The sequence below is a fragment of the Rhinolophus sinicus genome, chromosome 16 (genome assembly GCF_057876585.1).
Source record: "Rhinolophus sinicus isolate RSI-liver-muscle chromosome 16, RSI-T2T, whole genome shotgun sequence".
In the NCBI taxonomy this organism is placed as follows: Eukaryota; Metazoa; Chordata; class Mammalia; order Chiroptera; family Rhinolophidae; genus Rhinolophus; species Rhinolophus sinicus.
In genome coordinates this window covers 139,511,591-139,526,221 of record NC_142516.1, presented here as the reverse complement: position 1 = coordinate 139,526,221, position 14,631 = coordinate 139,511,591, and the positions used below count along the sequence as shown (strand labels likewise).

At 46.9% G+C, this 14,631-nt stretch overlaps 1 protein-coding gene across 2 annotated transcripts in view; it reads left to right on the top strand.

The window, feature by feature from the left end:
* Positions 1-14,631, top strand: part of COL4A2 (collagen type IV alpha 2 chain) — a 182,980-nt gene that overhangs the window by 138,681 nt on the left and 29,668 nt on the right. For both annotated transcript variants that reach the window (XM_074329518.2, XM_019731070.3), the window contains exons 22-28: positions 1,212-1,372; positions 2,911-2,983; positions 3,075-3,181; positions 5,868-6,069; positions 6,491-6,550; positions 8,221-8,277; positions 12,822-12,929. In XM_074329518.2, the coding sequence (XP_074185619.1) occupies positions 1,212-1,372; positions 2,911-2,983; positions 3,075-3,181; positions 5,868-6,069; positions 6,491-6,550; positions 8,221-8,277; positions 12,822-12,929 (768 nt within the window). The remainder of the gene's footprint in view (positions 1-1,211; positions 1,373-2,910; positions 2,984-3,074; positions 3,182-5,867; positions 6,070-6,490; positions 6,551-8,220; positions 8,278-12,821; positions 12,930-14,631) is intronic.

The following is a 14,631-nucleotide window of genomic DNA, read 5'->3' as shown; positions in this document are numbered from 1 at the left end:
ATCCTCCATTTCCCCACTGGCCCCCTTTTCTTCCGTACAGATGCCACTGAAACTAAGGTGGGTGCTGTCTGCTACATTTTCTGAGCACCCAGCACTCAATTTGCTCACTCTTCTCTGTCTGCCATGTTCATCACTGAATTTTCAGGGAGTGCAGAGGACAAAAAAGATGAGAAGTGATCTCTTAGGGTAAATTCAGATCCAAGTGCTCAGCTCCAAGGCAGTGGAACAAGTATTTGCAAAGGGCCCATCCGCTGCAGAGTGCTCACGGAGGAATCGTCTGGTCTGAGCCTAAGAACAACTCCCTGAGTTAGGGATTTGTTAATGGGCGAGGAGGTCAAGGCTCAAATGAGTGATGTGACCTGCCCAGCGTCTCACTCCCACTTGGTGGCAGAAATGCAGCTGGAACAAGCTGTCCTTGCTTTCCCTTTGCCCACTGCACCTTAGGGACACCACCCCCAGCTCAATGTTCTTTCCAGGGAAGGGCTGGCCCACCCCTGGGCGTGGGTAGCGTGTTCTGGCTCTCATCACACCTGGACATTTGTGGTGCATGTGGGATGTGTGGGTGTGTCTGCCCCCCCTGTGGACGGGGCTGCCTGCAGGAATCAGACATCCATGGAGGAGCTGTACAACTCAGCCCCACTGAGCCATCTGTGCCCTGGGCAGCCAACCCTACAGCCAGCAGCAGGCTCCCTAGGTTCAGTGATGCCAACATAGAAGAGGTGGCATATTTCTTCTCTACCCACCCATGACCCTGGCCTCCAAGGCCACAGCTCTTGCCAGGCTGCCCTCCACCATTGCTCCCCTTCACCCAGATCCTGGAACAGTCTTCTGCCCTTATCCCTGAGGCCCCATGGTGGCTTCCTGCAGCTCCTGTCACTGGGTCCTCAACTCCAAGCACACGTCTGTAAATGGTCCCATTGTTTAAGCATCTTCAGTGAGTATCACAGTAGAGTTCTGCATCCCGAGGAGACCATGACTGCACACTTGAATAACTCATGCTCCTTATCTAAGAAATGGAGGTGACAGTCCCCACTGCGTACAGAAGTGATGACCAGAGCAGATGATGGCTGCGAGTGTGGTGTCACCTCCCCTCCTCCTGCCCAACCCAGTCCCTCACCAGCTTATGCCCCAGTCCCTGCAAAGCCAAGAAGAGTGTTTAGCACACACTTTGTGAACAAATAACAAGTCCCTCCCTCTTTCTCACGTTGCAGGTGATGAAGGGGACTGTAAGTGCGCAGGTGATCAATTGACCGGGGTTCTTCCGGGGCTGCCAGGACCCAAGGGCTTTCCAGGCATCAGTGGGGAGCCGGGGAAGAAAGGGAGCCAAGGAGACCCCGGCCAGCATGGCATCCCTGGGTTCCCAGGGTTCAAGGTGAGAGACCAGTTCTAGCACAAAGCGGCTACGACTGTGGATGCCTAGCCCCATTTTCCCATTCCTGGCTTTTATTTATTGGATTAACACAGCTTTAGACCAGCAACACTAATGCACCCAACCCTCCATTCAAAAAGGCCATGTACTCCAAGAGGCACTTTAAAACTTTTACTGGTGGGACTGTGAAATGGTACGGCCGCTGTGGAAAACAGTTGGACAATACCCCCAAAAAGTCCACTCCTCTGGTTGGACTGGTAGAATGTTCAGTTGTTTATAAAATGATTGAATATTTCCTAGAGACCAAATAGATCATATTTTGCCTGGAATGTCTAAAATCTTCTCGGTGCCCAAACTTTCCCCACCTGTATTTCATACACCCCACGGCACTTGTGTTCAACCACTGGTGTTGTGTTTGTTGTCTTGCATTTAATTATATGTTTATGTGTCTGCCAACTCCACTGCAGGAGGAATGACTAAGGCAGTTTTTTTGTTTTTAAATATTTGTACTGATAGAGGCTGGCAGAGTGTTGGAAATATGGGAATCGGTCAGTAAATGAGTTCATCCATCCATCCATTTGCCCAACCAATACCTACTTATTGAGCAGCGTCTGCATGTGAGACACTGTCTGGATACTGAAAGAATGTCGCCCTTTTCTGCAAAGAACTAAATCAATAAAACAAGCATCTGTGGAATTTTTTTTAGGAGAACAGAACTCATAATCACTTGTAACATTCCATTTAATTAAACCAACACTAAAAGCTCGCACAATCTTGCAAATAACACCAACCAAAATCTGCCCAAAAATAGCTTATCACACATATTAGAATCCATCCTGAACCATTAAGCTTCTCATTTCTTCTCATTGGAAAACCTCAAATGTGAGTGTCACTGCCATAAGCTTGTGTCTAGAGTATGTTTCCTCCCGACCTTAATTTCCTTTGGAAGAAAAGCTGTTAATTAAATATTATTTGTTCTCAATATTAATGATGACAGATTTCCATCCTTTGTACTTGGAAACTTATTATCTGCTCAGATTCTAAGTAATTGTGGTTAAGAGTTAACTACCTTGTGTTTTAGATCCTTGCTTGTCAACAGTTCATAAGCATATGAATCCCCGGGACTTTGTTGAAATACAGATTCTGGTTCCGTTACCCCAGGTGGAGTCTGAGGTTTTACGTTTCTAACGAGCTCCCAGGAAAGGCTCCCGCTGCTGGTCCGTGGACCAAACTTGGAGTAGCAAGGCTCTGATTTCACTGTCCAGCCACGTGTGACTACTTCCATTAAGTTGTCATTATTTACAATTCAGTTTCTCAGTCCCAGTGGCCATGTTCAAGGGTTCAGTAGCCATTTGTGATTGGGGGCCACCGTGTTGGACAGCCAGGTATAAAGCACCTCTGGCATAGCGGACAGTTCTTCTGGACGGCGCTGGGCTTGATGACGGGAAATGGCCCTCAAGTTGGATGAATGGAAAATCACCATCTTCACAGATATCCTTAACAGAATGAAGGAGGAAGAAATTTTGTGTTTGTTTCTACAGGGAGCCCCTGGTGGCGTTGGACTTCCTGGACCCAAAGGAATGAAGGGAGATTCTAGGACAATTACCACCAAAGGTCAGTCTTCTGTGGCCAACCGATTCTTGGACCATTTATCCTTCTATGGCAGCACTGTATGAGTAGAGTCATGCTGCACAATCTTTCCCAGGTGAGAGGGGACAACCAGGTGTCCCAGGTGTGCCGGGTCTGAAAGGTGACGACGGCATCCACGGACGTGATGGGCTTGATGGATTCCCAGGCCTTCCAGGCCCTCCTGTGAGTAGCCCATCATCCTAATCAGTCACATTCTTAAATACCTCAGAAGCCAATGGCGCTGGCACTGCACTAAAGCCACCCCATGCAACCCATTCTATTTTAATGAGCAGAAATCATATTTTTAGGTAACAGTGCGTTAGGTTGGTAGCCAAGCGCAGAGTGAACCTTTGAAAGTCAAAGAAATAACAAATGTTCTTCCTGGTGTAACATGGAATGAAACACATCCCACCCCAAATCAAATGTTCTGAAATAGGTGGTGGAATGCTATCTATCTAGGATAAGTTGCAAAACATACAACTTGTGTGGGCAGCAAACACACCAGCATTGAAAGAGAATATATCTACTGCTATGCTCTCTTAGAGGGAAGGCTGGAGTCAGAGGTGGAGAAGAGTGGAGATGAAGCACCGAGACGAGACCCACTTACACTCCTCCTCCTCCTCTCCCTGACCTCAGCCCTGCCGTCACGCCTTGCCCATGGACGGTTCTGGCGTTTTCTCCTGATTCTGTAATATGATTTCTCGCCTCTTTTTGTTCTAGATTCCATTTTCGTCCCCCTCAGCTCCTTGAATAGTTTCCTGAGGCTGCCATAAGAGAGCCACAGACTGAGCAGCTTAAATGACAGAAGCAGCTTGTGTGGGGCCCAGTTCGACCCACAACTCTCTTCCTTCTCCTCAGAGCTTCACACCTAAATTCTCTTTGCTGGCTTATTTGCCTCATTCCAAAACCAAAGCCTTCTCCTTCCGTAACATGGGTCGTTTCTATTATAACACTGTTAACGTTTGAGTGCAGTTTTCTTGGGCTCTTTGAAGACACCTGGATTATTAATAATCTAGTATTGCTTTTTTAAAATTCTGACTCTGAAAGTCATTTTCAAAAAGAACTTGTGTGCCCCAGTTGCACGACCACGCTGGTACCTTGAACTGTGGCTGTCTGGGATGAAAGCGTGGAGACCACTTATTTGGCTGATAAGGAAATGGCGAGAGGTCACATGACTTATCAGCACTGAGTCTGGGTCCTGGTCTCCTGTGATCACAGAATTTCCGTTGTGTCAGTAGCTTTGGGGAAGGTCAGAAAAGGGAGGCTCTGCTCTGGATAGGATGCTCCCAAAAACACTGATAATTCTATGATCAGGTATCATAATAAGTCTCATCTGTAAGTCAAGAGGGGGAAAATAGTGAGGCCAGAGATACAGTTGGTGAAGAGGACAGTGGATCTTATTGGTTGTTTGAACCATGTCCTGTTCAAATGTGATTATGAAGTGGCTGTTGTGTGTAGTATGTGTCTTTAACATGCACATGTGTATATGAGTGTGTCTTGTCTCATCACAGTGGCCTTGTCTGATGTGGTTTGTGAACTGATTGGGGTTCCATAGCACGTTCGGCATGACTATGAGGGCAGCCAGTCTCGGCATCACCTAGGACTGGCCGACAGCCCTCAGACCAGCTCCCAGCTGGCAGGGGCTGCTGTCCTCTCTCTCCTGCTAAGAGCCAGTGTTCAAATCCACCACTTCTGAGTCCCAGTTTGGTGGTGTGTGTCAGTATGCGTGCTTTTTCCTTGCTTGCTGGAATTTCTAAGCTAGAACGTAAACATCTGTCTTGCGAAGCCTCAGAGAGCACTGACTCCCCAGAATGCTGCCCGTGGTCGCCATCGTTGCCCACTAAGCTCGGTGTGCCTGCCGTTTGATTTCTGTAGCAGATCTGGGACGTGTAAGTCCTGTCCTTACCGTTAAGCCCGTCTTAGAGAAGCCAAAACACAGGAGGCTGTGTGGCTTAATCAGGGCCACACAAATCCAGACAGAGCTTGACCCTCCATCATCCCACTACTCCCCGTGCCTTTGGAAATGAAGGAGAAAGGTAACCTCAGTCAGTGCACAGCAGCATTTCATTTGCTAGCGGTCGCTGCCTCCTTGCCATTGGAATATCCTGGTCTCGTTCACAGCTTGAGCGGATGGGCTGGGACTTAATTGCATGGCCGGTATACCAGCTGGTTTAGACACTGTCAGCACGAAGTCAGGCCATGGTGTGCCTGTGACGCCGCAGACATCATTCTTTCTAAGTCCCCGGTTCTCACAGCCCCTCCTTTTATCGCTCCATCGCCCACCCCACTGTTCCACACCTGTTTGGTAGTTTCACTAATAGGACCTGGCATTGCTGAGTGCCTCCCAGCTGCCAGCTCTTCTGATCCTATCATCTCTCCATATTTCTCATGAGCTCATACTCTTTCTTTCTCTTCCAAATTAAAGACTTCCTTCCCTTTAACAACACATTAGCCTTTGTGAATAGTAGATGTGTCACAAGTGCCAAATCATAACAATAAAAATAATGTGTTCCTGCTCCCATTTATCCAAACCTATGCCTAACTGTTCTCATACAGAATTCTTCCTGTGGATAAAGGTCTGAATCGATGCACAGGTGCTCGTGGCTTGGAAGAGAGAACAATAAATACTTACATCGATCTGTATGCCTCCCAGCACTCCCTTCTATTGTGTTGCTCGTGGCTGGTGTAAAATCTGTCCTTTATTTCTGTGCCTTCATCAGATCATGACTGTAGGTTCATATTAATCTCTGCTGTCTTTCTGCTCTGTATCCGAAGCATGGAGCTCCGGGAAATGAGGACCTGGAACTGGGACTATGACTGTCTTTGAGGTTTATATATCTTTTAAGAGACAAACTGAATTTTCTTATAGGGTGACGGCATCAAAGGGCCCCCAGGTGACGCAGGTTACCAAGGACCACCTGGCACGAAGGGCATTCCAGGAGAAAGGGGTCCCCCGGGATTGGGCCTGCCAGGCCCCAAAGGCGAGCCTGGTTTTCCTGGAGATGATGGATTACCTGGGTCACCAGGCTTCCCCGGTCCTCCTGGTCCCCCAGGCATTCCGGGACAAATAGGTATGAGGGAGCTTCCCTTTTATCTTTCAAAGTCACGGGACTTAGTGCTTAAACATCTACCCACTGTTCTTTTCTGGAATTTTGTATGAATCCCCAGTGGTGTCACATAAGAATGCCGTACTGCACCATCAGTTTTCAGCACATACAAATGACACCCCACCATGGTGTTTCTGAACCCACCGCCAGCCTCCTTTCGGTAGCTGAAATACGGGGCCTCTCCCTCTAGTGCTGAAGTCATGGAGGGTCTGCACAAAAGCTTGGAAATGGTCCTTTGGAGTCTCTGCCCATCCCCCAGCCTCCCCACCACCACCACTGCGCGCAGACACACACACACACACACACACACACACACCCATAGATAAGTCAGTGACTTTCAGTTGTTCCAAAATTGCCTCACACTGTCATCGTGTCTTGCTCCCAGATTGTGATACAGGTGTGAAAAGGCCCATTGGAGGTGACGGACAGGATGTCATCCAGCCAGGTACTGTCATGAAGATCAGGTGGCTATAGAACTCTTTAAAACTTTTGGTTTGTAAAACATGTGACTCATCGGCAACCTCTGTGAGCTCCTGCAGTGAGCATGGAGCTGCAGTAAGAAATATAAACACGTGCAAAACTGGGAGCTGGCATCTCATCTGATTCAGCTTAGAATCAAAGGAAAGGCAAGTATAATAACACATGGTGTTACCAAGTCTTGCCACCAATATAAAGCATCAATATACAACATTGGCAAGAACTCTACAGATAAGTAGTTTCACACCTAGCAGATATGCAAATATTCATCTCTGTCTATAGATATGTAAAGGAAAACTGTGAATTATTTGCTGGTTATATAGGGTGAAGGCCAGTCCAGGTAGATGCTAGGAGACAAGAATTTGGCCTAGTGATAAAGGAATGCTAGAAAAAAACAAGGGCTGACAGATGAGGATGCGGAGAGGACCCTGAGCCCAGGCTTAGTGGTGGGAAAGAAGAAAGAGAGACTATTTGGAGGTAGACCTGGCCGGCCTTGGAGAGCAAAGTCTCCAACCAGGGGAGACTTAGAAACCCAAGTGGGAAGCCAGGGAGAGAGATGATTTCACAATACCAAGGGAATGCCAACCTTGGTCAGGATTTTGAAGAGAGAAGTAAAGAGGATGAGTTTTGCACAAAGTTGAAGGTGCAAGTAAAAAATTTGGATGGCAGTTGAAAGTTGGGGTATAATTCTCAACATAAAGGTTGGGGTTGGAGAAGTAGCATCAGAATCTGTGGGTCCCCCGCATGAGGTACAGGAATGGCTCCAGCACTCAGGGCAAGCTGGCAGAGCAGGAATGGCAAACCCCAAAGCTTTCAGAGAGCTGGCCAATTACGCAGAGATGGGAAGGCACCTGTGTGTGAGGCTCTGTGGGCTGGAGGCCAGCCTCCCCGAAGACATCCAGGTTCCTTTCTTTTTATGACCTGAGCTAGTACCCCCTGGACCCTAGTGTGGCAGAGAAGGTCAAAGCTTCTGCAGACCTTGGCCATTAGGTCAGGCCAAAACAGGAGCCCAGCAAATCTCAGGCACACAGATGAAGGACATCTCAAAGAATTGATGTGCCTAGAGGGGTCCTTCTCAGACAAAGTCCAGACAACAAAATACCCCTATTTAATGTCACTGCCCTGGCCACGCCAACCGGAAGTAGTCACCACCCAGGTTTATTTTGCAAGGCTCAAAGAAGCTAATTGCTGTGGCTAATTCTAAAAGTATTCAAAGTCACAAAGGAGAAGTCAAAGAATTCCTTTTGAAATTACAAGCTGTCTACATCCGCTGGTGGACATTTCCAGACCAAAAAAGGCATTCACGTTGACTCACTGGGGAGGGTCCAGACAGCGTAATTCAGTTACGCTGAGGTGTTGCCCTAAATGAAGGGCTGGATCCTTGCCAGCACAGGGCCAGTTTTTATTTGACCGGACTTGCTTTATTTGCATTTTACATTCATATTATAATTCCATTACACGATGAAATCTAACGTTTATTTACTTCAGAGTCAAGATTAATTAACTCATTAAATTACTCTGATCATAAAATGATAGCCAGTTTTCATGGCTGGTACTCTTGACCTTGGCAATATCCCAACGCCATGAAATTCAGCATTAAAGATTGCTCCAGCTCATCTTTTTTTCCTCTCTTCCCAGGTTGTGTTGGAGGGCCCAAGGGATTGCCAGGCCAGCCAGGAACCCCAGGCCCCAGAGGTAATGTACTCCAGTAAACTGGAGAGCGCTTACCGCCTTCCTCTTTGCATCTTCTTCATTTTTCTTTCCCCTCTTTCTACATCCTTCCTCTCCGCCCCTGGACGTCACCATGTTGTGCCATTTTGGCACTCTGCTACAAACTGCGGCAGCTTCTATAGGAAGCAGACTTGTACTCACCAATATAGAAAATGTGTGCAGTAATTGACACCTAGTGAACCACAGTCTGAAGGAAGAGATTCCTGCTACACAGGGTTCAGCCTCAGTGATGGCACGAACCTTGGTGGGCATCCTCAGCGTGGCAGAGATTGAAGTGCTCTTTCAGACTGGGAAGGAAGTTTACCTCTGTGTATTCCTCTTTTACCCCTTTGTGTCTCAGGATATATGGGAAGAACCTATAGGTGAGGATTGTTCCTTTGGGGTTTTGACTGAGCGGAAAACAGAAAGGAACAGGGCTAGGAATGTGTCTCTATAGTCTGGAGGAACAGGCTTTTGTATAGCACCACGCACCCCAATAAAGAACCCACATGAAATAGTCGGGATTCTCTGTAACGGAGCCCAGTGTCTTCAGCTGTCCGTGCACCCACTTGTGGCAGGGCATTTCAGAGATAGCAGATGGGGCCTGGGCGACCACAGCTGCTTGGTGATGCCCAGACGTCTGTGTCTGTAACCTAAGATAGGCAAGTTCCCAGACTGCAGCAACTGAGAAGAGTTCAACCTTCTGATTTCTCTCCTCCTCTGTGTTGGGGCAAAGGAAAGCACCCCGCGGACCCACTCAGATAAGTCAGTGTTGAGAGCATGAGGCATGCGACCAGGAGTCCGCCGGAACAGGAGTCCGGTTCTACCACTAATTAGCAGTGGGGCTTTGGGCCTCTTACTTCTTCTGGAACTTAGTCTCCTCAACTGTATGAAAGGAATAAAGCAGGTGTTCTAGACCCTCCCTGCTCTGCAAATGATGCCCTCAGTACTGCCCATGATAAACTGTGGGTGAGGTCTCATGTAAACTGTACAGTGCTAAGCCAGTGGGACAGTTTTCAGCAGCAGCTAAGTGGAAGCAGGATTCAAAATATACATGAGTTGGGTGTGAGGGGAGGGGAATTTGAACATGTTTTGACAACACGAAGCTTAATAAGATCGTTGGTTAATGAGATCATAGGTTCAACATTTCTGATAAAGACTAATACTCAGTCCAGAATATGATTGTGGACGGGCAAAAGCATGATCTTTAGTGCTTCTCGCACACATTGATCTCATGAGAGTGACGTAGCCTGTGATTCTGAAGTAACAGTAGAGTTCGGAGGCAACATAGGGTGTATCGTGCCCTGTTCTCAGTTTCAGTTACATTTTCTCTTAGGCCTGACTGGGGTTTCTTTTCAGAAACTGGCTCGTGAGTTGAACTCATCTAATACCTCTTCACTTCAGAACAGCTTGAAAACTGTATCTGTCTTTTGTTTTGTCTAACTGTTGAACTTCACATTCATGTAGGACTCTACCGGCACAAAGCCCTTTTATTCTGTTCATCTATCACATTCATATTTATAGATTCACAAGTATATTGGAATGCTAAACAAATATATGTCTATACATCTGAGTGTGACCAAATCCCTGTCTCAGCATCAGAGTAATGACCTTAGAGAAGTCCAGTCTTGTGTAAGAAAAGACATCATTTGGCCATGACTAATACAGACTGCTCCTTCCTCATCGCCCCAGTCAAGTATGAGATTCTGATTAAAATCATTTAATTACACTCAGGAGATTATGGTCTAAGAGGATCATGCTACCAGTGGGAAATTTTGGGATAATCTATGCATTTCTTTGGAGTGTGAGTAGGGGTGAAGCTTGGGTTCACCAAGGCCAGCCTTGCTCCCAGCCCCTCGGGGAATGGGGTCCCACAGTGAGACCTGCTGGGTGACAAACACAGCCTTGTCCCCAGCCCAAGGGAAGTGCTTACAAGAGACTCTCTCAACCCCTTTCTGCCCCCCTATAGAAAAAGATTGAAAACTCCAGGATGCTGGATTGTCCCCTCCTACGTGATGGCAGGGCAGCAGCCCAACCTAATGGCCTGCAGGGACATTTCTAAAGGGACAGTAGCCTGGAGACGCTGGAATCCTTACTGTACGGATACAGCTCTCCACCCAGCGCTTTGCCTGCCCACGCCGCTGCCCGCCTGCCTCACGTGCTACAGAGAGGAAGCCGCTGTTCTAATATTTGCAGAGAATTATGATTCCTGAAACACCTGGCTGCCAGTGACAGGTGTGCTGGCTGTGGTTTCTGAGAGCCTGAGGTGAAGGGAATCTTTGAGCCTGAAACCAGGCAGGCATAGAGATACCTGGAAAAAGTGTCTCAGGTTTGCTTCCTGTATGAAAAGGTTCAGATCAGAGATATCCAATAGATTAGGAGTTATTTCGTTTAGCTGGTCTGAAGTTTTACTTTTTTTTTAGTCTGAGTCATTCATTACAAGTAATACAAGTCAACATTTTTCAAATCTGGGTAGATTGGCTGTGGGTGAAAGATATGAGAAACTTTCAAGGGATGTTCTTCTTTAAAATGCTTAAGTCTTGTGTTTGCAGAATGCAATGAGGGAGGTTTAATGAATTGTCATGAGGTGGGGACTGATCAGCTGGAGGAGACTCAGGCAGCCAGCTAGCACCTTGCTGCTCAACGTGTGGTTCTCCGGGTAGTGATGTAATCAACCTCCCAACGTCAGGGTATTCTCCAAAGCTCCAGGAGGGTCGAAAGTGAGTGGAGGCGGGTGTCAGAGGGGCCACAGGCGGGAAGCTGAGAACCCCTCAACCACTCAGGAAGCGGATCCCCAAAGCCGCCAGCAGGCCTGCACTCGCTGCCTATGTGGTGATGGGCAGCTCCTCTCAGCTCCCCAGGGAGGACGGCAGGTGCCCTGCAGATGTAGGCCTTTCCTGTGCTTTCCTGTGTCCCTGCAGTCAAGGCTTCAGTGAATCAGGAGGAGGAGTCGAGTTTCTGGAGCAAGGGTCCTCTTCATATACTGACAGTCACTCTGAGACTCTTGGGAATCTTGATAAAGGATCTACTCAGCTCGAGCAAGTCTGTGGAGCTTTCGATCTCGCATCTCCTGACGTTGACCCTGGATGTGCTGGAGACAGAGACCAATACGAGAATTTCTCCCAAGAATCCCCGTGTCTAGGAACACGTGCTTGGTGTCAGTTTGCAAACTTTGCTTCATGCAAGAACCTGTTATATAAATAAGGTCTCTGTGGTCAGAGAAGACCAGAGACCCACACGTGTGACACACACCCACACATCCAGAGACGTAGTCTGAGGCCTGGTCACTGCAAAGCACTCAGAAGTCCAGGTCTGGGTGTCTGAGGCTCCAGATCATTGTCCTGCCACGGCTGGTTAGTTTCACTTCCTGAACAGGGCTCCCTTGGCTGAAAGCCACCAGCTTGCTTCCTGTCTGACCCTTCGCTCTCACTTCTGCCATCTGTATACCCACTTTCTGAGGAGGGAAGGGAGGGTGGGTACCACACAACATCCCCTGGGAACACGGATGAAAAAGCGTAGAAGTTCAGCTTTGTGACACTGGTGAGGAACGCCAGCCTTCTAATCGTAGGGACATTTGTGGAGCTCACCCACTGTACATGCGCTGCTCAGATATTTGATAAGATCATCTCATTGAGTCCTTACAATACCCCGTGAAGTAGATATTTCTCCATTTTGCGGATGAAGAAACTGAGGCCCAGAGAGGTTCAGAAACTTATCCAAGGCCATACAGATAGAAGAGGTAGAGCCAAGATTTCATACCCAGTCATTCTAAGCTCTTAATCAGTGCACTGTGGAACCTTAATACTGAGCATTATTCTTGTAGCTTGAGTCCTTTAAGCATGATTTTTAAACACTGGAAATCATTCTATAAGCCCAGAGGTGCTGTTTTAGTTCAGTCATTATAATCTTCAGCTCCAGTATTTCTGTTTGTTTGTTTGTTTGTTTGTTTGTTTGTTTGTTTGTTTTTGTGGCATCTATTTCTTTGTAGAACTTCTTGTGTTGTTCATGCATTATTTTCCTAATTTTATTTATTGTCTATCTGTGTTCTCTTGTATTACCTGAGCTTAATTAGGGCAATTATTTTGAATTCTTCGTCAAGCATTTTTTAGATCTCCGTTTCTCTAGGATTGGTTACTGGCGTTCTATTAGTTTCCTGGTGTTGTGGTTACCTGTTCTTCATGATCCTTGTGTCCTTGTGTTGGTGTGTGCACGTTTGAGGAAACAGTCACCTCTTCCAGTCTTTACCGACTTCAGCAGGAAAGACCTTCACCAGTGGGATTGTGGGCGGGCCAGCTGATGGCGTCACTGGCTGGGGGAGCCTGCTGCCATGGTCTGTGGGGTCTGCAATTGGCTATGTCTAGCCATCAGTCATGCTGTTTTAGGGTTGAAATCCCCCAGCCTCATTGTTTCCCAGTTTCATAAGAGACCACATAAAGTCAGCTGCCAAACTCGATCATCTCCCATTCATCTACTGCTGAAATTTCCTCCTGCAGCTCTGATGTTTATCATGATTTCTTTGGGTTGTTTAGGTGCCAAAGGCCTCAGAGGGATGCCAGGATTATCAGGAGCTGATGGACCACCCGGACTCAAGGGTCTCCCAGGAGATCCAGGTCGTGAAGGGTTCCCAGGGCCCCCAGGTAAGTCAGGGTCGGACCCCCGCTCGGACCCTTAGGTTAGGATATAACTGAGTGTATGAGCAGGTTGCTTCAGCTCTGTGGCCTTTTACATTTAGAAACTGTGTCAGCAAATTCTTGATGACAACTTTTGGTCTTCTTGGGAGATTGAATTTCTTGGATTTCTTATCACTAATGTTATACTGGGTTGTTGTAGAAGATAATACAGATAATGCAGGAGAAAAAGAGGTAGGTGTGCAGAAAGTGTTTCCTCTGGTTAATAGGAAACGTTCAGGACAGCGTAGTATTATCCTGTTCTGTAGCCCTCTCGTCATCCATTCCCAACTGCTGAGCACTCACCACGCACCTTACAAAAAACATCTACATTGTTGCTTTTCAGAGCATTACCTGCTTGCTCTTAAGTTTGCAGCTTGTCTGAGTAAGCAGTTCGAACCATTCCATCTACATTTGACACGACCAAGAATTATGGAAGCCAGTTAGTTGCTAAAAGAGCTAAAGCCTTTTACCTGAATGTGGAGGAATGTGAATGTGTTTCTCGTGATGAATTGTGGTAAGAAGTAGGGAGTACCTGCTTGGGTGTCAGCATACTCTGTTATGATTCAATGTCCCCAAACACAGGTGTCCCTTTGTAGTTATGGCTCAACTGGTGTGAGTGAGCATGACTGTGTTACTTGGTGTACAGAGGCCCACGCATGTTAGAATTGCAGTATTTAAATAAAACTGTAGAAATCACTAAGGCCACCCACTGCCAAACATCCTCCCTCGGGATTCTGGTCAGGTGTTCTAGCCTCTACTGGAATCACTCTTGTCACCCAGCACCTGTGAAACATTGAAACTCTCTTATTGCTAGAAAGTTCTTCTTCAGTTGCAGTGAAATCTGCCTGCCAGTAAGTTCTCCATTGGTTGCTTCTGAAGCCACTGGTTCTACTTCATAACCATCCCTCACACACATTAGGAGAGAGTGGCCATATCTCCCCATAGACATCTCCAGAATGGGCAGAACTGAGCCCGGGAATGAAGACTTGCTTTTTGTGACATATTTTTCCTGCCTTCGGAATTCTGACCATCCTTCTGTGACTGCCCTCCGCGTGTCAGCACTCCTTTCAAACTGGGCTCCAGGATCTGAATAAATGTTCCACACATCTGTAATATCACACAGAATGGTGGGATTATTGTGTCCTTAGTGTTAGACCCTTAGCAAATACAGAGGGCGCCAAAAAAAAATATATACACATTTTAAGAAAGAAAAAAACTATTAAAATTATAATAATATATACTTATAACAAAAGTATATGCTTGACTTCTGCAATTACAAGAAGTGCTCCAAGTGGTTACCATCAGCGTCCAGACACTTCCGATTAAGGCAAACTACTGCTAGAGCAACGTTGACCAAAGTGTCCACGTGTATATATATTTTTTGGCACGCCCAGTGTTTTCAGCAAAAAGTAATTGAATTTTACCTCTGTCCTACCCTCAGACAAGTGGTTTAATCCTAAATGTAGAACTTTGTATCGTCCCTGATAGATTTTCTTCCTGGATTCAGTTCTGGCCTATAGAGATTGCTACAAACCTTTATTCTGTTCCTTTCATCCTATACACCTCGCCATGAGTTTCTAAAGTGGAAGGCATGCTCCCCGTGTCCTTTGTCAAGGCATTGGTAACAGCCCTGCATTGGAGAGAAGCACAGGAGCATTTTTATGCCACC